At 44.9% G+C, this 27579-nt stretch overlaps 2 protein-coding genes across 6 annotated transcripts in view; one reads left to right on the forward strand and one right to left on the reverse strand.

The window, feature by feature from the left end:
- Nucleotides 1-22515, forward strand: part of LOC139157629 (cullin-9-like) — a 58665-nt gene extending 36150 nt beyond the window's left edge. Inside the window, exons 20-30 of the mRNA XM_070734607.1 lie at nucleotides 1314-1447; nucleotides 1553-1729; nucleotides 2691-2806; nucleotides 8566-8748; nucleotides 9545-9702; nucleotides 11298-11523; nucleotides 13638-13809; nucleotides 15640-15785; nucleotides 16717-16825; nucleotides 17552-17748; nucleotides 19696-22515. Coding sequence (XP_070590708.1) covers nucleotides 1314-1447; nucleotides 1553-1729; nucleotides 2691-2806; nucleotides 8566-8748; nucleotides 9545-9702; nucleotides 11298-11523; nucleotides 13638-13809; nucleotides 15640-15785; nucleotides 16717-16825; nucleotides 17552-17748; nucleotides 19696-19980 — 1903 coding nt within the window. The 3' untranslated portion in view covers nucleotides 19981-22515. The remainder of the gene's footprint in view (nucleotides 1-1313; nucleotides 1448-1552; nucleotides 1730-2690; nucleotides 2807-8565; nucleotides 8749-9544; nucleotides 9703-11297; nucleotides 11524-13637; nucleotides 13810-15639; nucleotides 15786-16716; nucleotides 16826-17551; nucleotides 17749-19695) is intronic.
- Nucleotides 22516-25030: 2515 nt separating this feature from the next.
- Nucleotides 25031-27579, reverse strand: part of LOC139157630 (phosphofurin acidic cluster sorting protein 1-like) — a 249688-nt gene continuing 247139 nt past the window's right edge. For 3 of the 5 annotated variants that reach the window (XM_070734609.1, XM_070734610.1, XM_070734608.1), the window contains one exon: nucleotides 25031-27485. In XM_070734609.1, coding sequence (XP_070590710.1) covers nucleotides 27370-27485 — 116 coding nt within the window. In that variant the 3' untranslated portion in view covers nucleotides 25031-27369. The remainder of the gene's footprint in view (nucleotides 27486-27579) is intronic. The other 2 variants (XR_011557518.1, XR_011557517.1) reach the window with 2 other exon arrangements.

Consider the following 27579-nt stretch of genomic DNA (forward strand, 5'->3'; position numbering starts at 1 on the left):
GTGCGAACCCACTGATTTTCCATGATTTTATGATTTATGATTTTCCATGATTTAGAAGTAACGTGACAAAATATTATTTTACTAAAAAGTGTAGTAGATGCTTGGAACAAACTTCCAGCAGACGTGGTTGGTAAATCCACAGTGACTGAATTTAAACAAGTCTGGGATAAACATATATCCATCCTAAGATAAAATACAGGAAATAGTATAAGGGCAGACTAGATGGACCAGGAGGTCTTTTTCTGCCATCAATCTTTCCAATGGAAGACTTTTGTCTTTGGAGGTGGAAGCTTGGCCTGGGACAAGGGTGGCTAGGTGGGTGAGCAGACTTCCTAGATCACAAACTTTGTATGGCATTGAATTTTTATTTAACCAGCTTCTTGGGGGTATTCGGTTTACACTGGAATGTGCTCAAAACATTGTGTTTGTAGAAATGCCTCTGAAGCCATATCATCCTACAACTTCAGATGTTTGTGGACTCTTCCAATTTCTGCCATAGAAACTGACAGAAGTGACTAGTGAGAGACCATCCCTATTCTCAGGATATCTTTTCCCTTCCTTATCCTGTTTATTAATATCCACCGGGACCGCCTTCTGCTGCACGAATCCCAGCCACCGGTTAGGTCCCACAGAGTTGACCTTCTCCGGGTCCCATCGACTAAACAATGTCGTTTGGCAGGACCCAGGAGAAGAGCCTTCTCTGTGGCGGCCCCGACCCTCTGGAACCAGCTCCCCCCAGATATCAGAGTTGGCCCCACCCTCCTTGCCTTTCGCAAGCTCCTTAAAACCCACCTCTGTCGTCAGGCATGGGGGAATTGAAATTTTCCCTTCCCCCTAGACTTATAGAATTTATACATGGTATGCTTGTATGTATGATTGGTTCTTTAAATTGGGGTTTTTTAGATTATTTTTAATATTAGATTTGTTTACATTATCTTCGGAGAGGGGCGGCATACAAATCTAATAAATACAAATACAAATACTGTCCAAACTCCCACCCTCCCCACTTGCTTGCTTTACTGAAACTGTTCAAAAAAATAAAATAAAGGGAACACTCAAAGAACACATCCTAGATCTGAATGAATGAAATATTCTCATTGAATACGTTGTTCTGTACAAAGTTGAATGTGCTGACAACATGTGAAATTGATTGTCAATCAGTGTTGCTTCCTAAGTTTGATTTCATAGAAGTTTGATTTCTTTGGAGTTTAAGTTTTCCCTTTATTTTTTTGAGCAGTATATGTAGACTCATTCTTGGTTGTCCCCACTCCCCCCAAATAAAAAGCTCAGTCTGCAACCCTTTCTGAATGCAGGTTGAATGATGCCTTGTGTCATGAGGAACTATTTGCCAGTCGCTTCCTTCCTGATGATGAGGCGGCCCAGGTTCTAGGCAAGACCTGTTGGGAGGCCCTGGTCACTCCCTTGGTGCAGAGAATCACTTCTCCAGGTAGGGGCTCCCTCTCCTCTCAAAAGTCTTGGCAGCCTTTGATCTTCCTCTTTCTCAGCAACCTTATGCATTGCTCCTCTCTCTCCCCCCCCCCATTTTTTCCAGGCCTCAATGGTGCCAGCCCCTTGTCTTGGCTCCTAAGCCAATACTTGGAAAACCTGGAGGCAGCCACAAGCCAAAATATTTCCTTTAATTCCCGTGTTCGGCGTCTGAGCCATCTGCTGGTACATGGAGATCCCAGTGGCCCTGAGCCCAAAGAACTGATGTCTCCTATTCAATACAGTGAGTCCTCTTCCATGGAACAAATAAAAGTATAAAATGGGCAGAGGATCCTCACAAAGCTAAGAGAGGGATGATGACAAAGGTGGGAATTTCATGAATATGTTGTACGGTTATACTGGCAAAACAAGAACAGGCAGGAGAATAGAGTAGAGAAGGACTGTGGTGGGATGGGGGAGTAGCAAGCCATTCTTGATCAGAGGAAAACTTTAAAAGACTCGGAAAATTGGACAGAGTTACTCTCTGTGCTGCCGGCATGTCTCAACTGCCCATAATTACAGGGTAATTAGTACAGGAAGACACACACCACACGATAAAAGGAAAACCCAAAAGTTTTTATAAACAGAAAAACAGAAACAGCTCCCTTTTTAAATGTCAAAGGGATTTTCTGGTACACACAAGGCACAGGTTAAATGCAGTCCAATTGCTCACCCAATAACTGGGAAATTGAGTCCAATTCTAAAGTCCAGAGAGTCCACACACACAATCCTGAACAGCAAAAACCACGATCTTGACGAAACAATGAATCAGATAAACTACCATGAGGCTAAAACACCAGGCTGCACTTTTATCTGTAGCACTAATTACAGCAGCCCCACCCAACCACAGGTGGCCCCATTTTCTCTTGTAATAATCCATCAGTTGTTGTCTCCTATGCATCACTCTACGCGTGGATGTGTCATTAATTCTTGTTCAGAATCCAGGGATGATAAAGATGACTAATCTCCTCCTGGGTTGTCTGCCAAACTCCCCTCTTCCCTGTCACTCATGCTTCCTTGGTCAGAGGAGGCTTCGTCGGCAGATTCTACTGGGAGCAAAACAGGCCTGCGGCATGTGGATGTTTCCCCCACATCCACCTGCACATTCCTTGGGGCAGGAGCTGGGCCAGAGCTAACCACAACACTCTGTATTGCTTCTCTGTCCCAGAAGCCTTCCTAAATGCTGTATACATTTCCTTTTGCAGATAGGAAGAATACCAAGTATAAGCAGTTCAGATCAGCAACCCCAAAGGTCACCGTGCAAAAGTCCACCAGTTTAATAAGCATCACACAGTGCTGGAAAGATGTTGTGCAGCAGCAGGTAAGCGTGGCTGAAAGTTGATGTTCAGCAGCAAGAACAGAGCAGAATAACAGAGTTGGAAGGGACCATGGAGGTCTTCTAGCCCAACCCCCTGCTCAGACAGGAAGCCCTGTACCTGTGATGGCGAACCTATGGCACGCGTGTCACAGGTGGCACTCGGAGCCATGGGGGGGGGGCATGTGAGACTTTTCTATGTTTCAGCTCCGCCAGCTGATTTTTGGCCTTGAGAAAGGCCGTTTCATCCTCTGGAACCCTTCAGAGAAGCTTCCCTCAAGCCCTGGGGGCAAATATATCCATCAACAGACAACCAGAAGTTCAGGAAAACACACTTCTGGTTTACCCGTTTGGGCATTATTTTCACCTACCAGCAAGGGGGGGGGGGTGTTTCATACCAGTGTGGTCCAGTGAGCCGCATCGGTGTGAACCCACTGATTTTCCATGATTTTATGATTTCCCATGATTTAGAAGTAACGCGAGAAAATAAACAATCCAGAGACTTTAAGAAAGGCCAGTTGGACACCAAATTCTCAGAGGAAAAGTGTGTGTCTGCTTTAGGCTCCGTTGTCGACTAAGTTAGGTGGTTTTATTTTTATTGCAAAATGAAAACTCAATGCATTCCTTAGGCCTTTGGGTTTATAAAAGGATGGAAAATTAGACATGTTGGTAAAATATTCCAAAACAGCAGTCAGCTGTAAAAAACAAAATCAGTCTTGGGTAAAAAAAGAAAGAGTTGGCACCAATGTTCCCTCTAATTTTTTTTCGGTGTGGGCGGAAAAGTATAGTGTCTGAGCGACAGTCCCTTTGGGACTGGGCGGCATAGAAAATAAATGAATGAATGAATGAATGAATGAATGAATAAATAAATAAATAAATAAATAAATAAACTTGGGACAAACCTGAAGAACAACAACATGCCAGGACTTCTCCCTCAACAACATCTTTCCCCTGATCAATTCTTTTCCCCCCAGAACTCACCTTTAAGAACTGGTGTCAGTATTGCTGACTTGATGGATAGTTGATTTTTAATTATTTCCTATATTTTTTAGCACTTTAGAACTTTGCACTTTACCAACTTCAATTAATAACTAAGCTCTGATTTTATATTATTAACTATTAATCTATGAACTTTTTTATTCTCTATTTTATATTGTGATATATATTATTAGTATTTTAATTATTATTAATTTAATTCATTTTAATATTACTAGGGGGTCTTGTAATTAATGGATGATTGGGGTAGATATGGGATGAATGATTGGTATGAATGTAATGGTTGGGGCGGGTGGGATTATGGTATGAATGAGATAAATGGAAACAGTATGAATGATAGATTTGGCCCACCTGACGCTGGAGAGGCGGGAGGGGAAGGGGCACTAATCTCTGGGGTGACAGAGGGTCAGAATATTCCGGTGTTGCTGGGGAGAGGCAGATATGACGGGGGCCACAGAGTTAGCCATTCCAGGGGAACGAGGGACCGTTGCTTAATAACGGTCCCTTGTTCTGGCTCTGTGAGCTCAATTTTGGGTACTGGTGATGAGTGTAATTCTGGCCCTGGGCTCAGGTTGCTGCTGCTTAATGCCAGGTCGGTGGTAAATAAAGCTCTCCTCATCTGGGATCTGATCCTGGATGAGGAGGCCGACCTGGCATGTATTACTGAAACCTGGCTGGGCCCAGAGGGAGGAGTTCCTCTCTCTGAAATTTGCCCAGCTGGGTTTCAGATATGGCATCAACTTCGACCCCAGGGAAGGGAGGGAGGAGTGGCTATTATAGCCAGGGAGAGCCTTTGCCTACGTAGACTCATTGCTCCAGAGATTGCGGGTTGTGAGTCTCTCTTGATGAAGTTGGACTTAGGGGTTCAGGTGGGCTTGTTTCTCATGTACCTGCCTCCCAGCTGCATGTCAAAAGCCCTGCCTGTGCTGCTCGAGGAGGTAGCCGGGTTGGCGGTGGAGTTCCCCAGACTTATTGTCTTGGGGGACTTCAATCTGCCGTCACTCGGCGAAGCCTCTGGACTGGCACAGGAGTTCATGGCCACCATGACAGCCATGGGCCTGACTCAAGTAATACAGGGTCCGACTCATGAGGGAGGACACGCACCCGACATGGTAATCCTCTCTGAGCAATTGAGCAATGGTCTGAGACTAAGGGGCTTAGAAGCATTGCCTTTGTCATGGTCAGACCATTTTCTACTACGGCTTGACTTCCTGGCTCCAATCCTTCCCTGCAGGGAGGCGGAACCAATTAAGATGTTCTGCCCCAGACGCCTGATGGACCCAGAGGGCTTTCAGACGGTGCTTGGGGTTATTCCAGATGCACTCGTCCACAGTTCGGCGGAGTCTCTTGCGGAAGCCTGGAACAAGGCTGCAGCGGAGGCTCTTGATCGGATTGCACCTTTGCGACCTCTCTGTGGCGCTAGACCCTGTAGAGCTCCATGGTTCAACGAGGAACTCCGGGAGTTGAAACGCCAGAAGAGACATCTAGAGAAGCGATGGAGGAAGAGTAAGTCTGAATCTGATCGAACACTTGTAAGAGCTTTTATTAAGACTTACAAAGTGGCGCTCAAGGCGGCAAGATGCGCGTATCATGCCGCCTTGATTGCATCAGTGGAATCCCGCCCGGCCGCTCTGTTTAGGGTGACCCGCTCCCTTCTTAATCAGAGGGGAGTTGGGGAGCCCTTACAGAGTAGTGCCGAGGATTTTAACACGTTTTTCGCTGATAAAATCGCTCAGATCCGGGTGGACCTCGACTCCAATTGGAAAACAGTCGGCTGACAACGAGTCAGTTGAGGTGACTGGGGCACGTACTTGTCCATCTGTCTGGGAAGAGTTTGATCTGGTGACACCTGATGAAGTGGACAAGGCCATTGGGGCTGTGAGTTCCGCCACCTGTTTACTGGATCCGTGTCCCTCCTGGCTGGTTTCGGCCAGCAGAGAGGTGACACGGAGCTGGGTCCAGGAGATTATCAACGCTTCCTTGGGGAGGGGATCCTTCCCATCATCCTATAAAGAGGCGCTTGTGCGCCCCCTCCTCAAGAAGCCTTCCCTGGACCCAGCCGTACTTAATAACTACCGGCCAGTCTCCAACCTTCCCTTTATGGGGAAGGTTGTCGAGAAGGTGGTGGCGCTTCAGCGATTCTTGGAAGAAGCCGATTATCTAGGTCCCCAGCAGTCGGGTTTCAGGCCCGGTTACAGCACGGAAACTGCTTTGGTCGCGTTGATGGATGATCTCTGGCAGGCCCGGGACAGGGGTTTATCCTCTGTCCTGGTGCTTCTTGACCTCTCAGCGGCTTTCGATACCATCGACCATGGTATCCTTCTGCACCGGCTGGAGGGGTTGGGGGTGGGGGGCACTGTTCTCCAGTGGTTCTCCTCCTACCTCTCCGGTCGGTCGCAGTCGGTGTTAGTGGGGGGTCAGAGGTCGACTCCGAGGTCTCTCCCTTGTGGGGTGCCTCAGGGGTCGGTCCTCTCCCCCCTGCTATTTAATATCTACATGAAACCGCTGGGTGAGATCATCCAAGGGCATGGGGTGAGGTATCATCAGTACGCTGATGATACCCAGCTTTACATCTCCGCCCCATGTCCAGTCAACGAAGCAGTGGAAGTGATGTGCCGGTGTCTGGAGGCTGTTGGGGCCTGGATGGGTGTCAACAGACTCAAACTCAACCCGGATAAGACGGAGTGGCTGTGGGTTTTGCCTCCCAAGGACAATTCCATCTGTCCTTCCATCACCCTGGGGGGGGAATTATTGACCCCCTCGGAGAGGGTCCGCAACTTGGGCGTCCTCCTCGATCCACAGCTCACATTAGAGAACAATCTTTCAGCTGTGGCGAGGGGGGCATTTGCCCAGGTTCGCCTGGTGCACCAGTTGCGACCCTATCTGGACCGGGACTCACTGCTCACAGTCACTCATGCCCTCATCACCTCGAGGTTCGACTACTGTAATGCTCTCTACATGGGGCTACCTTTTAAAAGTGTTTGGAAACTTCAGATCGTGCAAAATGCAGCTGCGAGAGCAGTCATGGGCCTACCTAGGTATGCCCATGTTTCACCAACACTCCGCAGTCTGCATTGGTTGCCAATCAATTTCCGGTCACAATTCAAAGTGTTGGTTATGACCTTTAAAGCCCTTCATGGCACTGGACCAGAATATCTCCGAGACCGCCTGCTGCCGCACGAATCCCAGTGACCGATTAGGTCCCACAGAGTGAGCCTTCTCCGGGTCCCGTCAAATAAACAATGTCGGTTGGCGGGCCCCAGGGGAAGAGCCTTCTCTGTGGCGGCACCGACCCTCTGGAACCAACTCCCCCCGGAGATTAGAACTGCCCCTACTCTCCTTGCCTTTCGTAAGCTCCTTAAGACCCACCTGTGTCATCAGGCATGGGGGAACTGAGATATCTCCCCCGGGCATATACAATTTATGAATGGTATGTGTGTATGTACGTGTATTTAGAAAATGGGGTTTTTAAATGTTTTTAGTAGAAATTTAGATTTGTTGTAAATTGTTTTTTCACTTTGTTGTGAGCCGCCCCGAGTCTGCGGAGAGGGGCGGCATACAAATCTAAATAAATAATAAATAATAATAATAATAAATAAATAAATAAGAAAAAAATTCCCTTCTTTTTTTATTAAAAGAAATTAATAATAAAACAAAACCAAAATCTATTTTATTACTATCTTCTCTTTTTCCATCCCTATCTCCTCCCCCCTTGTGTGTGTGTGTGTGTGTGTGTGTGTGAACTCTTGAACCATTTCCAATAACAGGTGAGCTATTGGAAATGGTTCAAGAGTTCACACACACACACACACACGCACAAACGGTAGGGGTTTCGTTTCTTTGTTATTATTTGGGTGCTTTTTACCATATGCTTTAAATCAAGAGTCATTTCTCTCTCTTTCTCTCTCCCCCTCTTGCTCTCTCTCTCTCTCTTTCTCTCATTTCCTTTCTCTCTCTCTATTGCTTTCTTTCTCACTCTTTCTATCTCTCTCTCTTTCTTTCTTTCTTTCTTTCTTTCTTTCTTTCTTTCTTTCTCTTCTCTCTCTTGCTATCTCTCTCTCCGCCCCCCCTTTCTCTCTTTCTCTCAGCAGCGGCATTGGGCAGTAGCCGTGAGGCGGCGACAGGGTGATCAGCTGTGAGGCGGAGCTCCGGAACGGAGTCACCGACGGCGAGGGGGGTGCGAGAGCGCTTTCTCCGAGCGCTTCAGGAACGCCTGCCCTGCCTCTACTGCAGCCCTCTTGCTGGAAGTCTGAGACGAAAGCGCTCCCAGCGAAGGGGCTGTGAGAGGGGCGGGGCGGGCATTCCCGAAGCACACGGAGAAAGCCCTCTCTCGCAGCCCCCTGGCTGGGAGCGCTTTCGTCCCGAGAAGTCGCAGCCACAGCCGCCACCGCCACGGGAGAAGTTGCACCCCAAGGCAGGAGGCAGCGGAGGAGGAGAGGGGGCGGATCGGGCGGGCGGGGGGCAGGGCCGAGAGGCCAGGGGCGTGAGGGGGCCGGAGGCACCGTGGGGAGGCAGGGGCGGCTGCGGCTCCCTTCCCTTCTACTGCTGTCACTTCCCCACCCCCGCCCCCCCGCTGGCTGGCAGGGGGATGGGGAGTGCGCGCCCATGGAAAAGGGTGCGCAGGGGGGTATTTTGGGGGGCGTGCGAGTTCACACACGCAGCTTACGGGGAACACTGGTTGGCACTGCAAAAGGCTACCTTGAGTTTGGTTCCACTGAACCGAATAAAAAGGTTATGATTTTAAAATACTACATACGTTTCGGTTCCAGGTGAAAGAGTTCTTGAAGTCCTTTTGGCAGGCCCCTGACTTTGTGGAGCGGTACCGTAGCATCTACCAGCACCTCCGTACTGCCATGGAGGAGTTGTTTGGGCAGAAGAAGTCCTTCTTGTTGGCCTTGCGCGATGGCTTCTCTGAAGGCTTGGCACAGTTGCCCTTCTCGTCAGCTGCCCATGTGAGTAAGGGATGAATGGTTGGGAATTAAGCAGTGGTGGGTTCCTACCGGTTTGGCCCAGTTTGGGCAAACTGGTAGCAGCAGCAGCAGAAGGTTCCGCCCACCTGCACAGAAGCATCACACATTCACAAAGCATATGCTCCAATTCCCAAACCAGTAACAAATTTAAGTGAAACCCACCACTGGAACTAAGGTATCTTCCTATAATATAGGGGACCTGAGGCTCAAGGCCAGATCTGTTCCCTGAAAAGAATTACAGGGTATATTTTGGATTTTAAAATAAACCTTCCTGAATAGCTATGTATCTGTCTCCTTAAATACAACTTTTTACCTTTAAAATATACTGTGAGACAGGATGATTGACTGAAACACAATTTTATGATATATTAAAAGAGGAAAAATAATTTCAGAAATGTATAGAGTTTCTTTTGAATGTACTGTGCTCTTGTATAACCAGTGTGGGTTTTTCAAAATAAGGAATATAAATTGTTTACTGAGTGGGGTGGGAATGGAAATTTTGCAGTATCCTTTTCCTGCCACGCCCACCAAGCCATACTACGCCCACCAAGCCACGCCCACAGAATCGGTAGTAAAAGATGGATTTTACCACTGGGCAAAGCCAATTGGGCAAGCCAGAATTGCTTAATGACTGCATGATTCACTTAATGACCATATGATTTACTTAATGACTGTGATAAAAAAATTGTTGTAAAATTGGTTCTAGCCATTTGTGACTTGTTAAACGGGTACATCACTTAGCGACCGACGCTTGGCCCCTCCTTTTCTGTGACTTCAGGTGAGCGAGAAGTTTTCCCAACATATTGACCAATGGATCCGAGACAGCTGGGCGGATTCAACCAACACAGAGAATCTGCAGCATCTGCAACAGAGCCTTGAGCCCATCAGTTTCCTGGCAGAATTGGAACTGGCCAACGTTTTTGAACATTTCTATCGGTGAGGAAAAGGAAAGAAAATGAGAGTTTGCCTGCAGCTGCAAACAAAGGAGATGGATCTTGTTTTGCAAGTTCTTGGACAATAGTTGTTAAGCACTTTAGTTTGCATGAAACCATCTTCAAAAATACAAATGTGGTACTAGATTTTATTCTGAGGAATAATTCGAGCATATGGCAGATCAGTCTGGTTCTTGCATAACGATAGGCCCATCCCAAAGGTGCTTGATTTGATTTGATTACATTTATATACCGCCTATCTCCTACAACAATAAAATATGATACAAAAACTTAAAATAGTAAAAACATTCATCTCACTGTCATGCAACAATCAGGTTGGAGCAAGATGTTGGTGCTCAGCGGTCTTCCCAGGCTTGCCTGCAGTGCTGTGTTTTTAGGGTCTTTCAGAAGGTCAGAAGAGTGGGGGCAGTATGAATCTCCAGAGGAAGCTGGTTCCAGAGTGCTGGAGCCACCACAGAGAAGGTCCTCCCTGTAGTCCTGCAAGCCGGCATTGTTTGGCTGAGGGGACCCGGAGGAGGCCAACACTGTGGGATCTGATTGGTTGCTGGGATGTGTGAGGCAGAAGACAGCTGGACTTTCTTGTTTTTTCCTTGAGACGTTTCACTTCTTAGCCTCCAAGTGGCCTGGACGACTCTCTGAAAGAATGCAAATGATCAGGTGTCTGCAAGGAATATAAATCTTTTCATTCCCCACCATCCAGTCCGACCCGAAGAAGCTTCTTGAATGAGAAGTGAAACATCTTAAAGAAAACATAAGAAAGTCCAATTTGTCCCCTGGAAAAGCACATTTGGGACAACCATGACCTGGGTGACTGAGAATCTCCATAGCCATATAGATAGTGCAGTCAAGCAGTAGGGAAAGTAAGTAGGATGCTTGGCTGCATAGCTAGAGGTATAACAAGCAGGAAGAGGGAGATTATGATCCCGCTATATAGAGCGCTGGTGAGACCACATTTGGAATACTGTGTTCAGTTCTGGAGACCTCACATACAAAAAGATATTGACAAAATTGAACGGGTCCAAAGACGGGCTACAAGAATGGTGAAAGGTCTTAAGCATAAAATGTATCAAGAAAGACTTAATGAACTCAATCTGTATAGTCTGGAGGACAGAAGGAAAAGGGGGGACGTGATCGAAACATTTAAATATGTTAAAGGGTTAAATAAGGTCCAGGAGGGAAGTGTTTTTAATAGGAAAGTGAACACAAGAACAAGGGGACACAATCTGAAGTTAGTTGGGGGAAAGATCAAAAGCAACATGAGAAAATATTATTTTACTGAAAGAGTAGTAGATCCTTGGAACAAACTTCCAGCAGACGTGGTAGATAAATCCACAGTCACTGAATTTAAACATGCCTGGGATAAACATATATCCATCCTAAGATAAAATTCAGAAAATAATATAAAGGCAGACTAGATGGACCATGAAGTCTTTTTCTGCCGTCAGTCTTCTATGTTTCTATGATAGGCCTATATCTCAGAAGCAGGGTGTCAGTGGAGGCATGGGAATGAATGTAGGCAGATAGGAGAGCTCTGATTATTACTTTTAAAATTTCACCCAGATTTCCTTGTTTCTTCAGATACTATCTAGGAGAACGCCTTCTGTCTCTGGGCAATACATGGCTGGAGTCTGCGGTGGTAGAGCAAATTGGACTCTGCTTCCCCAGCCGTTACCCTCAGCAGATGCTGAAGAACTTCAGTGAGCTGGAGCAGCAGCAGCAGGAGTTTCACCTCTTTCAGCTCCAGCAGCTTGACAGACATTTTCTGGAAGTTGATCAGCGAGGAAGATTGAAAGAAGAGGGAGAGGTGAGCGGAAGAATGTTGTGGGTGCTCCTTGTCCACTTCAGGTCATGTCAGATTCTGAGGAGGATGAGCCAGGCCCCTCTGGATACCCTGGGCCAGGGGGGTTGCCAGCTGATGCAGAGAGTGAGGGCGAAAGTGACCTGAGTGAACCCGAGGAGCCACCAGAGGGGGCTGATATGACAATGGGTGAGACGTCCCAGTCAGAGCATGAGGAAGACATTAAAGTGGATAATCCATGGATAGAAACATAGAAGATTGATGGCAGAAAAGGACCTCAGGGTCCATCTAGTCTGCCCTTATACTATTTTATTTTAGGATGGATATATATTTATCCCAGGCATATTTAAATTCAATTCCTGTGGATTTACCAACCACGTCTGCTGGAAGTTTGTTCCAAGCATCTACTACTCTTTCAGTAAAATAATATTTTCTCATGTTACTTCTAATTTTTCCTCCAACTAACCTCAGATTGTGCCCCCTTGTTCTTATGTTCACTTTCCTATTAAGAACACTTCTCTCATGAAGCTTATTTAACCCTTTAACATATTTAAATGTTTTGAACATGTCCTCCCTTTCCCTTCTGTCCTCCAGACTATACAGATTGAGTTCATTAAGTCTTTCCTGATAAGTTTTATGCTTAAGACCTTCCACCATTTTTGTAGCCCGTCTTTGGACCTGTTCAATTTTATCAATATCTTTTTGTAGGTAACGTCTCCAGAACTGAATATAGTATTCCAAATGTGGTCTTACCAGTGCTCTATACAGCAGGATCACAATCTCCCTCTTCCTGCTTGTTATACCTCTAGCTATGCAGCCAAGCATCCTACTTGCTTTTCCTACCGCCCAACCACACTGCTCACCCATTTTGAGACTGTCAGAAATCACTGCCCCTAAATCCTTCTCTTCTGAAGTTTTTGCTAACACAGAACTGCCAATACAATACTCAGATTGAGGATTCCTTTTCCCCAAGTGCATTATTTTGCATTTGGAAACATTAATCTGCAGTTTCCATTGCTTTGATAATTTATCTAGTAAAGCTAAATCATTTACCATATTACAGATGCCTCCAGGAATATCAACCCTACTGCACACTTTAGAGTCATTGGCAAATAGGCAAACCTTCCCTACCAAACCTTCCCCTATGTCACTCATAAAGATATTAAAAAGAATAGGATCCAGAACAGATAGATCCTCGATATAGGAGATTGCTGAGAAGGCAAGAGGAATTGCATAGTAAAAGGTATTAGCTTACAGCCTTATCTCTTTATGGTGTGATGTCACTTCCAGGCAGTATAAAAGCAAAGGATTTTGGGTAATTGGGTGTGGAATTTCAACGCCATTCAATGGAAGAGGTTTTAGAGTTGGTGTGTGTGTGAAAAAGGCTTCAAAACCATGATCCCTGCTTCACTAAAAGACATTCTCTGCTGGATGATTTTTGTCTAAGATTTCGGTGAGGTGATGCATATGCTTGAATGATAAATAGACTCTGTTACCTAAGGAATGCCATTAGGCCAAGTTGGCGCTTTTCCCAGGATTTGTTGATTACTCCGGAAAGATAAATAACTCCCTTTTCCTTGCCATTCAAATCTGCTTTTCGATGTGTCCTGCCTTTCTCAATAAAGAGTGTGATTTTACCATGAAATAAGGGACTTTTGAGCTGATGGGTTCGCTCCGAGAGGCCGTGCACAGAACAGAGTGGCTAAAATCTCCAAAGTCAAGGCATTTTCCCTCTCTCACTTCTTTTTTCCCAGTTGTAAATTACTAGATTGTTCTAGGGAAGTGTTTTTAATAGGAAAGTGAACACAAGAACAAGGGGACACAATCTGAAGTTAGTTGGGGGAAAGATCAAAAGCAACGTGAGAAAAAATTATTTTACTGAAAGAGTAGTAGATGCTTGGAACAAACTTCCAACAGACGTGGTTGGTAAATCCACAGTAACTGAATTTAAACATGCCTGGGAGAAACATAGATCCATCCTAAGATAAAATACAGGAAATAGTATAAGGGCAGACTAGATGGACCATGAGGTCTTTTTCCACCGTCAGTCTTCTATGTTTCTATGTTTCTGTTGCTCTTCAGAAGCCATAACCCTGACGCTAGGTACGTTTTCTTCCCAGATGATGCGGGAGAAGTCATTCTCACAGGAGGAAGAAACAGAGGTGAAGGTATTGTTCTTGTCTCCCTTCTGCTGGATCATCCCTCCTCTGTGCTACCTGAAAGACCCTATTAGGTTTTTCCCCTCGTCCCTCAATCAGCACCTGAACAAGTTTGCAGATTTCTACCTCCAGAGTGAGTATGGCACTGTCCTCAGCCCAAATTTCATTGGGTCCCTTCGAGCGGTGGGCTACTAGCCGGAATGCTAAATTGTGCTCACCGCAGCAGCTTGTAAGTGCTTGCGGGGCCGGCGCGATTTTGCTTCTGCACCTGTGGAGGTAGCAAAATTGCACACAGAGCCGCAGATGCACCTGTGTTTCAGCAAGGTTTTTTTGTTTCCGCGCATGCCGAAACACAGGCGCACCTACGGCTCCGTGCATGAATTTGCTACCTCCACAGGTGCAGAAGCAAAATCATGCTGGCCCTGCAAGAACTTATGAGCTGCAGCAGTGACTGCAATTTAGTGTTACGGCTCATAGCCCACCGCTGGTTGATAGTAGGCAAATCAATATCACTTTACCCAAAGATGATAGAGACAAGACTGAGTTGGAGCAGATTTTTAGAGATCCAAGCAAACATCAGATTTTGTTCTCTCTTCCTACCAGCATTATGATATCCATTTAATACAAAGGGCAGGGAATAGTCTGTTCTCCAATTCCCACCATAGGGTGTTGGTATGCCTGCCACAGGCATCTACTGAATTCTTTGCCCTAATCTCTTTTTTTTAAATGTTCTTAATTAAAGAGAAGTTTGTGCATTATGTAGACCTTTCTTTCAGACTGTATCTCTGGGCCATTCAGTTTAATATGCCATGTAGTAGAAGTCTACTATTCTAAGAAGATCAAATGGAGGATGGCTGTAATTTAGTGCTTTACTTTCCATGTTGTGAGAGTGTTTATAACATGGACTTAACATTCTGAATTTTCCAATTGAGTCAAAAGGTTGGGAACTCCTGAACTAAGTTCTTTGGTTACCTGAAAGCTGTGCATGTGGATAAAATTGCCCAGCCATTATGAAACTATTTAAACATAAGGTTGAGATGAAGGTTGTCCCAAAGATGCTTTTTAAAGAGGCAAGTGGACTTTCTAGTCTTTTTTGAAGATGTTTCACTTCTCATCCAAGAAGCTCAATAAGCTTCTCATCAAAAAAGACATTGAAACTCTAGAGAAGGTGCAGAAAAGAGCAACCAAAATGATCAGGGGTCTAGAAACCAAGACTTACAAAGAGAGACTGCGGGAACTGGGCATGGATAGCCTAGGGAAAAGGAGGGCCAGAGCGGACATGATAGCAGTCTACAGGTATATGAGGGGTTGCCACAGAGAGGAGGGAATCACTTTATTATCCAGGGCACCGGATGAGGAACAACGGCTGGAAGCTGATCAAGGAGAGATTCAACCTGGAAAAAAGGAAGAACTTCCTGACGGTCAGAACGATCAACCAGTGGAACAACCTACCAGCGGACATTGTGAACTCCAATACTCTGGACATTTTAAAGAGGAAATTGGACTGCCATTTGGCTAGGATGCTATAGAGTTCCTGCTTAGGCAGGGGGTTGGACCCGCATGGTCCCTTCCAACTCTAACAATCAATCAATCAATCAAGAAAGAAAGAAAGAAAGAAAGAAAGAAAGAAAGAAAGAAAGAAAGAAAGAAAGAAAGAAAGAAAGAAAGAAAGAAAGAAAGCTTCTTCATTTCTCTTCAGTACTTCTCCAAGAACATCCAAAAAGCTTCTTCAGTTCTCCCAGAGCTAAGAAGCTTGTTGGATGAGAATGTCTCAAAGAAAAACCAGAAAGTGCAGTTGCCTCTTTAAAAAGCACCTTTGAGACAACCATGACCTGGATGACTGAGAATCTCCCTAGACATTTTTTAAAGGTTAGGCTTCTATTCTTGACGAGCCCTTTCAGTATGCTTGAGATTGATACTAGCAATCTTGTATCTTGGTCGCTGATCTCTTCATCTCTTGCAGGTCAGAGCTGCTTTGGGTTGGAGCATAAAAAGCCACCACGCTTACAGTGGACTTGGTTGGGCCATGCAGAGCTGGATTACCAAGGCTGCATCCTGCAGGTGTCCACCCTGCAAATGTACATTCTTCTGTGTTTCAACAGTGCTCAGGTCCTGACCAACGTTCCCTCTAATTTCTCACTTAGCATCTGGGGTGGGGGGATGTTTTATGCAGCTTTTCCCAAACCAAGTAGAAATGTGTGCACCACAATATGAGTACAGAATAAATTGCAAATACACAAGCTAAGTGCCACCTTAGGCGTTAAAGCACTGGATGATCTTGGGGCCAGTCAACCTCTCACAGCTGTAGGAAGAAGGTGATGGCAAACCAAATGTTGCCAAGAAAACTGCAAGCAGCCACCAAGAGTTGCACACACAAGGGGGCAGTTGTAAATTGGCTCCAGATGTACTCCAATATGAGGAATTTCTGTATTACGCAAATAAATGTAGTTTCTCCTTTTTTTATAAGCAAAGGAAGTTCTGTCCCTAATGCAGTGATTCCCAACCTTGGCAACTTGAAGAGATCTGGCTGGGGAATTCTGGGAGTTGAAGTCCAGATCTCTTCAAGTTGCCAAGGTTGGGAAACACTGCCCTAATGATGAGAAGTAACTTGTATTTGACCAGATGGCTTGCTTGAGTCGGGCTTCTATCTTATTTTATAGCTGCTCCCCAAATTAATTGAAAATATGTAGATTCACAAAACCAGTTTTAATGAGTTTGTCTATTCTGAGACAATTAAGAATTCTGAAATATTCCACAATCTTAACAGTCTCAGCATGATCTGCAGTTTGTGGTTTAAAAGTATTAATCTGAATTTTGAAATCTTGGCGAGGCTGAATTGATTGTGTGTGTGTGTGCTGTGTTGGGAATCCTTTCACCAAAATCTCTTCCTCTTGTCTGTATTTACTGCACTAATCAGTCTTGAAAGTGGGAATTTCATTGCACTTACAATCTCTCTCAGAATGGACTTTAAGGGTACATGCCACAGCATTTTCCTATCTCTTTCTGCATACTCAGCTATTTTTTCTTCTGTTGGTTTCAGGAAGTTTCTCTGGAGACACTATTAGAAGTTACAGGTCTCTCCCGTGTCTTCCTAAGTCACGCACTGAAACCCCTGATAAAGGAGAATGGGATCCTCTCCCAGAGACAGAGTAAGTGGGGAGGAATATTCTGTAAGAGAGTGAGCATTTTGTTCTTTTGGAAAAATTTAATGTTTTAAAATTATTAGATTTGTCTTGAATTGTTTTACAGTATTCCCTCGATTTTCGCGGGAGATGCGTTCCAAGACCGCCCGCGAAAGTCGAATTTCCGCGAAGTACAGATGCGGAAGTAAATACACTATTTTTGGCTATGAACAGTATCCCAAGCCTTCCCTTAACACTTTAAACCCCTAAATTGCAATTTCCCATTCCCTTAGCAACCATTTAGATTATTACTCACCATGTTTATTTATTAAAGTTTATTTTAAAAAATGTTTTTTAAAGGCAGATGAAAGTTTGGCAATGACATATGGCATCATCGGGCGGGAAAAACCATGGTATAGGGGAAAAAACGCGAAGTATTTTTTAATTAATATTTTTGAAAAACCGTGGTATAGACGTTCCGCAAAGTTTGAACCCGCGAAAATCGAGGGAACACTGTGTTGTTGTTGTGAGCCGCCCTGAGTCTACGGAGAGGGGCGGCATACAAATCTAATAAATAAATATAAATAAATAAATAATAATCTGGGTCAAAATCTTGGCTTTGAGCTGCTCCCATGGAGCACTTGGTTAACCAGCTTCAATTATGAAACAAGAGAGCTTTCTGGTACGACAGAAGCTCCTGAATTTAGAAAGGCCCTCATTTCTGCTCCTCTAAGGCCGAGTCTCCTTTGCTAGGTATTTTGAGACTGAATGAGGAGGTACTAAGTGACGTGTCTGGTCAGCGCCTGTGCCTCTTGCCCAAACCGATGTACCTGAATGTGGAAGAAAAAGCATGCCATGCTTTGGAGGACAAAAGGAACTTCATCTCCCGCCTCCTCAACCAGATCCTGAAGGAGGAGAAAGAGATACATATCGACAGCCTGGTGTTCAAGGTAGAGATTGCAAGGATTCCACCCTTTCAGTCGGCCCAGCTGGTAATCCAAAGGCACACACTACCACCGGCAACTGACAGTGGAATTTCCATTGCTAAGTAATTTGGTTGTAAAGTTCAATGTCCCATGATGTTGCTTAGTGATGGCAGTGCCGATTGCCAGTGTAACCCCAGGCCCAGGCAGGATGTTAACTGAGGACCTCATGTCCTCACTTCCTCATGGGAAGAGGAGAGAATCCTAGGCAAGCATGCAGAGATGGACTGCTGCCGGAACGGCTAATTGTGTGCAGCTCTGTGGCTCTGGAGCACGAGTGCGGGATTGAGTGCACTTTTGTTTCCCGCACCCGTGCAGGTAGCAAAATCTCGTACAGGGGTCAGCTTAGTCTGGTCAGCTTCAGCACATTATTTTATCCACCTGGTTAAGGGCTTAATTTTTTTTTATTCTGAGAGAGGAACAGTGAAAGAGCCTGCAAGCCAGTAAGAACTGGGAAAATCATTAGCACCTGGAAAGAAACAGCCTGAGCAAGTAATGGAAAAAACCCTGCAAAGACTTAGGGCTTGGAAAACATTCTTCTTTAGAGAGTAACTGAAAGAGCTTGCAAGCGGGTAAGAGCTGGGAGCATTGTTAGCACCTGGTTGGGGCTGAAAAGAAACTTACTCAGAGCAAACCCTGGAAAGACTTAGGGCAGTGATGGCGAACCTATGGCATGGGTGCCACAGGTGGCATGCAGAGCTATATCTGCTGGCACGTGAGCTGTTGTCCTAGCTCAGCTCCAACGTGCATGTGTGTGCTGGCCAGCTGATTTTTGGCTCATACAGAGGCTCTGAGAAGGCATTTTTGGTTTCTAGAGAGCCTCTGGGGGGATGGGGGAGGGCATTTTTACTCTTCCCCAGCTCCAGGGAAGCCTTTGGAACCTTTGGAAGGTTCCAAAGGCTTCCCTGGAGCTGGGGAAGAGTAAAAATGGAAGGTTTTGCCCACCTTTGGAAGGTGGGCAAAACACGAGCCTACTAGGCCCACCAGAAGTTGGAAAACAGTCTGTTTCTGGCCTCCAGAGGGCCTCCATGGGGTAGGGGAAGCTGTTTCCACTCTCCCCAGACATTGAATTATGGGTGTGGGCACTCAGGCATGCATGATAGCATGCGTGCACGCTCTTTTGGCACCTGAGGAAAAAAAGGTTTGCCATCACTGACTTAGGGTTTAGAAAACATTATTCACAGAGACTAACAATGAAAGAGCTTGGGTACATTAATGGCACCTGCTTAGGGTGGGAAAGAAATATCTGGAGCAAGTAAAGCAATGGGGAAAAAAACCCTACAAAGACAGGATTTGGAATACATTCTTGGGAGACAGTAAAAATGAAAGAGCTTACAAGCCGGTAAAAGCTGGGAACATAGTTAGTACCTGGTTAGGGCTGGAAAGAAACATTTGGAGCAAATAGGGAATGAAAAAAAAATCAAAGACAGGGTTTGGAATACATTCTTGGCAGAGAGTAACAATGAAAAAGCTTGCAAGCCACTAAGAGCTGGGAACATCGTTAGCATCTGGTTAGGGCTCAAAAGAAACTTACTCGGAGCAAGTTAGAGTAATAAAACAAACCCTGCAAAGACTTTGGGCTTGGAAAACATTCTTTGCAGAGAGAAACAATGAAAGAGCCTGTAAGGTAACAGCTGGGAAGGTCATTAGCAGCTAGTTAGGGCTGCGAGGGGGGGGCACACACAAAAAACCCCAACTACAATCGGAGTATAACACGCACCCTAATTATATCAGCCTCTTTTAGGGAGGAAAATACGGTAATTCTCTTATCACTTGACCACGGAAACATTGCAGCGGCTGCAGTTTGTGATCAATCATCCAGGTTGAAAGCCATCATAACATTGAATGACGCTAAATGAGTAGTCATAACCCAAGGCTTACCTGTAATTCCATTCGTTCTTTTTACCTCTCCAGGTAATCGATGCCTGCCACAAACAGAGGCATGGATCACCTTCAGACATCTTGGGAAACATCTGCAGCAGTGCGGACGTCCTCTCCTGTATCTTGTATCTGCTAAATCAGGGTTTTGTCCAGCGCCAGGAACATTTCCCACAACTTTTACAGTATGTATGTGTGGATATTCCAATACCAGCAGTGCCAAAGAATCAGCCGCAAGAAGTATTTCAGACTGTGCAGATCAAAAAAGTGCCCAGTATGCCTTGTATGGAGAAGAAACAGACCTTTTCTACATTTAGGTAAAACGGCTATGAGTGTGTGTGACAGGTTAGGAAAGTAAGTTTTAAAAGGTGTTCATAAAAGGACTGGTTTCTGGTTAGTATGGCTGTAGGGAGTGTCTTGTCTTTTGTCCTTCCTACTGGTTTTCCAAATGTAGAACTGAATGCTCCAACATTAAAAGCTGGGAAGAAGAACTGAACCAAGTGTTGCATAGAGCAATTTTCCAATAATTGTTATACCAAGCACAACAGTAATAAGGTTCCCTCCCCCCTTCCTGAAAAGAACTGGCTCTGTTCCTCTACTGCCTGGCCGCAGTTGTGGGACATGACCTCGGGAATAATTCCAACACTTTTTTTCCTCTACGGCTTGAGCAAGGTGACTCAATTATAAAGTCAGATGGTTCAAAAAACATTCTCTCCCCCTCCAACCGCCCATGTGTACAGTGATACCTTGTCTTATGAACTTAATTGGTTCTTGGATGAGGTTCGTAAGGTGAAAAGTTTGTAAGATGAAACAGTGTTTCCCATAGGAATCAATGGAAAAGCGATTAATGCGTGCAAGCCCAAAACTCACCCTTTTTGCCTTATGCTGCTGGGAATCCCTGCCTAGGGACTTATGTTGCCAGCCGAAGCGCCTGTTTTTGCACTGCTGGGATTCCCCTGAGACTCCCCTCCCTGGGAAATCCCACCTCCAGACTTCTGTGTTTTTGCAATACTGCAGGGGAATCCCAGCAGGGGAATCCCAGCAGCGCAAAAACAGCACTTTTCTGGCAACGGAAGTCTGGAGGCGGGGCATCCCACCGGTGGTGGCTTGGGTTCGTAAGTTGAAAAGAAGAAAAGAAGAAGAGGCAAAAAAATCTTAAACCCCGGGTTCGTATCTCGAAAAGTTCGTATGACGAGGGGTTCGTAAGACGAGGTATCACTGTACCTGCCTATTTTCAGACTGTTGTGTTGCCACAGGACGTAGTTGAAACCTCCATTATATGATGGATGGTTGGTATCCATCCTCCTCTTTATAGAATCTTAATACATGACTCTTGCCTTAAGGCAGGTATGTCATACTCAAGGCCCTGGGGGCCTGATCCAGCCTGCAGGATACTTATATCTGGCCCACAGGGCTGCCCTGGAAACAGCGAAGCCCAGCACACAGTACTTCTGCCAGCAAAAAATTATTTTATTTATTTTATTTATTTTATTTATATTTATAACAAGCTCCCGAGCTCTGTTTTGGTTGCCACAGCCACCTACAACCCTCTGGCAGTGCAAACGAAGCTCGGGAGACGATTTTCACTGGCATAACGCTCAGGCCTCCACAGGTGCCCCCGACAGGAGTGATAAGCTGGCCACTCCCTCTGGCCTTTCCATTCTGCACACCCCCCCGAGGTCAAACATAATCTTGAGGCAGCTCTCAATGAAATAGAGTTTAACACCCCAACCTTAAGGCAATGAACTTTTTCTATTCATTTGCAGTCCTTGTCTACTTTACAACAACTAGTCTGTTTTTGTAATCCATGTTCATTTACCGAGAAAAAACACTCTTCAGTCCTTTGTAAAGAATGCAGTTTTTTTTAGCATTTCTATCATATCACCTGGGTTTCTTATTTACACCCTTGCATTCCTGCCCAATAGCAGTTGGTAAAGATCGGATGAAAGGAAGTTTTAGATCCAAGTAAAAAATAAGGTACCTGTTCCATTTCCTTAACCTTGAAGTTAAGAAAACTGTTCATTTTTAAAATTATTTTATTTGTCACCTACAATTTCAGATGATTTATCTACTTGCATTTTACACATTAAAAGCAAGTAGTTGCCTATGTCGTTATGACAGGTAATTGGTTGGGGGGGGTCTTTATCCCCCCCCCATAGCAATAGATTTCTTGAGATGTAAAAATGACAGATGGAAATTCCTGCTCAGCAATATTTCCATGGTTTATGTTTTGAGCTACCTAATTACCTAGTGCAGCTGCCTTCCACTTCAATTCTTTTCTATATGTTATCCAAAATTTTGGAAGCACATCCATTGCCAAATTCCAAATAAAGACATATTTAGCAACATACAGAATGTGGTTTTTTTAAATTACAGCCAGAATTGTGCATGATTTAGCATAAACTAATGGTTGTGGCTCACAAGCCCCACAGCTCAATTCCACATTCAATAAATTAAAAACAAAAAAAATTAGGATCTGCTTTACTTTGTATGTTGAAGGGAACTTTTTTGCACATATTCCCATTTTCCACAATCACAGAATGGAAAGAGAATTCTTTAGATGGTAGAAGAACTCTAACTATTTAACATTTATGAAAAGCAACTTTCCACTGGGCATATATGGTTAATTCTTGGGCGGACAACAGACCTTTTTCATTTTGTACCTTTCCACTCAGTTGTACTTTTCCTGATATACTTTTTGCAAATAGTTTTTAGCAATATGCAGTTCTACCAGAGAATAGGATCAGGCTAAGAGGAAGCCAAAAGGGACTACAAGTGATTGGAGAGTATGATGATTTAGTGTAAAAGACTAAACCAGTGGCCTCGGTGCCCAACCAGGTGGAATCCTGCAACATTATTATTATTATTTATTTATTATTTTAATTATTATTACCCAGGGACACATAGATTTTCCTTCATTTGAAGTGCATGAATCCCAGCGACAGGTCAAGTCCCACAAAGTCGTCCTTCTACAAGTCCCATCGACTAGACAATGTCATGGCGGGGCCTAGGGGAAGAGCCTTCTCTATGGGGCCCCCGGCCCTTTGGAATCAGCTCCCCCCCAGGGATTCCTGTTGCCCCCACCCTCCTCACCTTCCGTAAGCGCCTAAAAACTCATCTATGCCGCCAAGCCTGGGGTCATTAGATTCTACCCCCTCGCCAATGAATGTATAGTAGGTTTACTTGAATGTGTATATGTGCATGTTAATAGGCCTTTTAGTTCTTCTTAAATGTAATTCTAAATTTTAACTTTAATTGTTATATCTCGATGTTTACTGCTTTTATATGTTGGAAGCTGCCCTGAGTCTTCGGAGAGGGGCGGCATATAAATTTAATAAATAATGATAATAATAATAAAATCTTATAGAATTTAATTTTAAAAAGAAAATACTGTAGGCTTTCCTTCAAAAGAGTTCCTACCTCCCTTGCCACACAAATTGTATTCTGTGCAAGGGGTGAAATTTAAATGCCAGATATGTGTTTTGTTACCTTATATTTTTTACATCAATAATGATAGTCATAGCAGGAAAAGGCTGCATTTTTTTGCAACGAGGACTGCATTCATTTGGCAACAGAACCCTAACTTGTGCAGATAAAGTGCAATCAGACAATTGGAGCATCCTGCTCTATTCTAAAGTAGTTGAGATAGTTTGTAAGGAAAACAAGTACTGTCAAGGTTCAGTGCAAGCCATACTAGGATCCCAAACTAATGAGTCTTAATGTCTGGTTAAAATGGGTACTACTTCCATTTAAAGAAGAAAAACATAGCTCAGACTATTGCTATGATTTTTTGCTCCTACATTCTGTTGTTTAGGTATAAATGGTATGCATGGTTTTTAATTGTTGGATTTAAACTGTTTTTAAATTGTTTTTAGAGATTTTAACATTATTTGTATGTTTCATTTTTGGTTGTGAGCCGCCTAAAGTCCCTAGGGAGTTGGGCAGCATACAAATGGAATAAATTAAAATAAATAAACAAATTTTGTTAATAAATTTTACTTACAGCCTATTAAACAACGGAACTAGCTGCCTGCCTGCAATCATGTGTATCTATTAGAAGTAAATTCCACTGAAAGAAAGTGTGTATGTTTTTTACTTGGCCTTACTGCCAAGTAAACTTTTTTAAGGTTTAGTTTCCTTCTTCCCTTCCCTTAGGCTTTACCTAGTTGAGAGATAGTTGAGAGGTATTGAATTCATTAGTACAGTGTTTCCCAATCTTGGCAACTTGAAGATATTTGGACTTCAACTCCCAGAATTCTGAGAGGCCGAGCCAATTAACATTCTTTCTTGAAATAAGGTCCGTAAATCACACACATACCCTCCCAGGTCTCCAGGTTTATTTTTTTCCTCATTATTGGCATCTCTGCATAACTCATAAAGAAGCCACAGCAGTTTCTCAGCACGGCAGTTCTGGAACTCCGGATCGGAATGTGGCACCATGACAAACGTTGCAAATCCACACCGCTTTACCCAGAAACCCTCCCTTATATACAGACTGGGTGTAGCCAACTGTTTCTTAGAACTATATGACTGATTAGACTTTTTCCATATTCTAGAACTTTTCCCATAAAGCTGTTCCTGTCTACTTCTAAACCTTCTGACTTGGGCGTCTGATAGGGGCTCCTGAACCTCAATGTCCTCTTCCCCCCTCTGAGTCAGACATTACCACCATTGGGGTTTCTACGGCCTCTGGAGGTTCCTCAGATTCCAACTCTCCCTCACTCTTACACTCTCATTCAGCTGGCAAGAACACTGGGCTAGGGTACCATGATGGGCCCAGTTCACGCTCCTCAAAATCTGTCACTAACTGACCCAGTCGTGGACCACTCACAACGGTTTTGAATTGTATCTTCTTTGGGATTTAGAGGCACGAGGCATCGGTCAAAGGGTTTCACAAGTTGAAGAGGGTCTTAGTTTTGGATTTGTTTTAATACTTTTGAGGCTCCTCCCCTCCGAAATAGTTTTTAAAAGTATGGAGAATTTAAGAAACAGGCATGAAAGGGGGGCAGGTGTCAACCAGAAGAAAACAGCACAATTCAACTGACAGCTTTATGTCTTTTGTTAAGCAACTCTACAGTATATCTACCTACTGTGCCAATGTAGGCATCTCTATTCATTGACTGGGAACAGAGTAAAAATAGAGTAAAAATATCCCTGGGCCAATTTAAGCGCCATTTGTTATCCCTGGGCCACTTTAAGCAGGGCCTCTGCCAACATGAACTGAAAAATCTGCTCCTGTCTGTACAAAGCATCTTTAACTATATAAAAGTGTTTGAATTGAATCCTTTGCTCGTGGAGGCTTCTCTGTTCCGATCCGGTAGGGCCCAAAGCAGAACAGAAAACAAGAATGAAATCAACTTGACGCTCTCAGTCACAATGGTACCAGCATTAATTTATTAAAATTAATCCAGAAAGCAACCTTACATTAACAAAAATAGAATCTTGTAAAAAATGGGATTTTACCCCACCATCCCTGCTCTCCTAACCACGAGCAGCTGCATTCGCCAGGCAGGCGCAATACCACAGTTTAGGTCTCTTTTTAAGTTCGGTAGGACACACTTTCAAGGCAGGGGACGTTGGTTTGGCAGTTCTAGTGACACAAGCTCCAGGAAGGCCGAGGTCCTGGCCTTTGGCGCCTGCATGATTTAGGGATAAGAGAATGGATGGGGGCCGTTTGTGGATCCAGCTAGGGAAGGAACGGAAGCAGAGGTGGGCTGCTAAGGTGGATCGACGGCGTGTGCTCGCCCCTGTAGCTCTGAGTGCTAGCGGAGTCTGGCACAATTCTGCTACTGGCTCTGTGCGGGTAGCAGAATTGTGCATGGAGATGCAGGTGTGCCCATGTTTCGAGGCACCCGCATCTCCGCGCGCAATTCTACCCGCGCAAGTACAGTAACAGAATTGCGCCAGACTCCGCTAGCACTCAGAGCCACGGGGCAAACACACGCCGCCGCTCCACCTTAGCAGCCCACCTCTGAACGGAGGCACCAGTAGCTGCCTTCTGACACTTACTATATTTTCGCAAAACTCACTTGTTCAAGCTCTCCTGACCAGTTTAAGCAATCTTAAAGGTCTGTGACTATCCATCTCCCCAACTCCCCGCCCAGCACACCATTGCACCTGACCTTGCCGGTGGATCTCCTGCTTGGCGGCTTCATCAGTCTGCCAGTGCGGCAGATCTATTACAACAACACAGCGAAGGTGGAACTGGATACAGCTTGGGGACGTAGTAACTACCCTGAGACCTGTCCAGGCAAAAGTGCTGATCTGGGGAAAGGGAGGAGCACTCTTACTGGCTCTAAATGGAGTGTGTAGATTTCACAAGCCGGTTCCATCATGCGAGAGCCCCTTTTTTCTTCCATCTGAACAGAGGTGGGAGGCGCCCAGCTTGCCCCACCACTTCCACAAGCTTTAGATATTAGTACTGGACCTTACCTATACAGCAGGGCACAGCAGTGTGGTACAGGCAAAGAAAACAAATATGCAACATTTACGCGGAGCTAAAATACTTCTGGGGGAGACAATGGCCTAACCCCCCCCTCCCTCAAGATACATTTTCTTACTCTGAAGAAGAACTTAAGCCTACCTGCCCCGTTCCATCTTCCCCTCCCCAATACTGCTTAGCAAAGGTTTTCCTTCCTCTATTTTATTGAAAGGGTGTTCGTTCAGAATCTATTCTACGATTCTTCCCTTTACTTGGCTGGAAAAGAGTACTCTTGCCTGCTGGTTCACGGCACAGCCTGGACCATTTCCTCCTTGCCGAAGTCCAGCTATGGTGCCATTTCTTTCTGTTGTGCTCACGGCTGATGAATGGAGGAAACAGTTCCTCTAGCTGCTTCCTTAAAGAACGGTTTGAGCAAGGTAAGAACAACACAAAATGGCTCGTGCGCCACCCGTTAAGCAGCCTCTGGAGCAGATCCAGAACTGGTGCTCCTCTCAGATGTCAACCCCTTCTTCTTCTTGTGTTAAGATACCCTGCTCTACGCATTCCTACAGTGTGAGAAGTCAAACAGTGCCAGCTCCACTCCAAGTCAGAGGAGAGGCAGGGAAAAGTGGCTTCATGTTAAAAAGAAACTGCAAGATGCCAAGATGCTGTAGCCCTCGGTGGATTCTGAGACAGAGGACTGCCGATTGGCACTTGTGGGCAGAGGTCAACTGGTCCAGGACGCTTCTGGGCAAGCCTGGCTAAGCAATTCTAGGGAAAAGGTCTTAACACACATTTTATCCTCCCATTAGAGATTTACAAGGTAGCAGCAAGTTAAAAGAAGACCTGCCTTCCCAATTCTTGCCCAAGCCAGCTAGACAAGGCATGGAAAGGAACTCTGTCCCACCTTCCGCAAGCAACTTGGGAAGCTATTCAACCCTGCTCAGCCTCTTTCATTCATGATGTCACACAAACAGAGAAGACAGGCCTGATCTTCTAGCCTCAAGAGTCTTGGTGTTGAAAAGCCATTTCTCTCTTGGGTCTTTGTGTGTGTGTGCATCTGTCTTCCTTCCCTTTCCTACAACCCAAGTTCACGTTAAACTAAAAAACTCATGGGTGAGACATAAAGCAAATCGGGATGCTCCCTGCACAGAACAAAGGGAGCAAGGTGAGCCCTTGCCAGAGTCGGCTCTGTAGGGGCAGTCAGTCTTCAGAAACAAAGGAAGCAGATACTGCTCCTCCTGGTCTATCTGGCAGAGCCCGGACTCTTCCGTACGGCTTGTTTCACATCACACACTCTTGGAGTAGCCGAAGATGCCGATTGGAAAATGTTTGACGTGCGTTGGCCACTGTGCAGCCAGTTGGAAAAACTTCACATCATTCCACTCCACGCCATCAATACAAACTGTAGGAAAGATGACAGAATATTATCATTCTCGGAGCAGTAAAGGCAGGTTAAATATAGAGGTCAAACTCAGGGGCATGTGCGAAGGGAGGTA

Source organism: Erythrolamprus reginae, chromosome 1 (assembly GCF_031021105.1).
Source record: "Erythrolamprus reginae isolate rEryReg1 chromosome 1, rEryReg1.hap1, whole genome shotgun sequence".
NCBI lineage: Eukaryota > Metazoa > Chordata > Lepidosauria > Squamata > Dipsadidae > Erythrolamprus > Erythrolamprus reginae.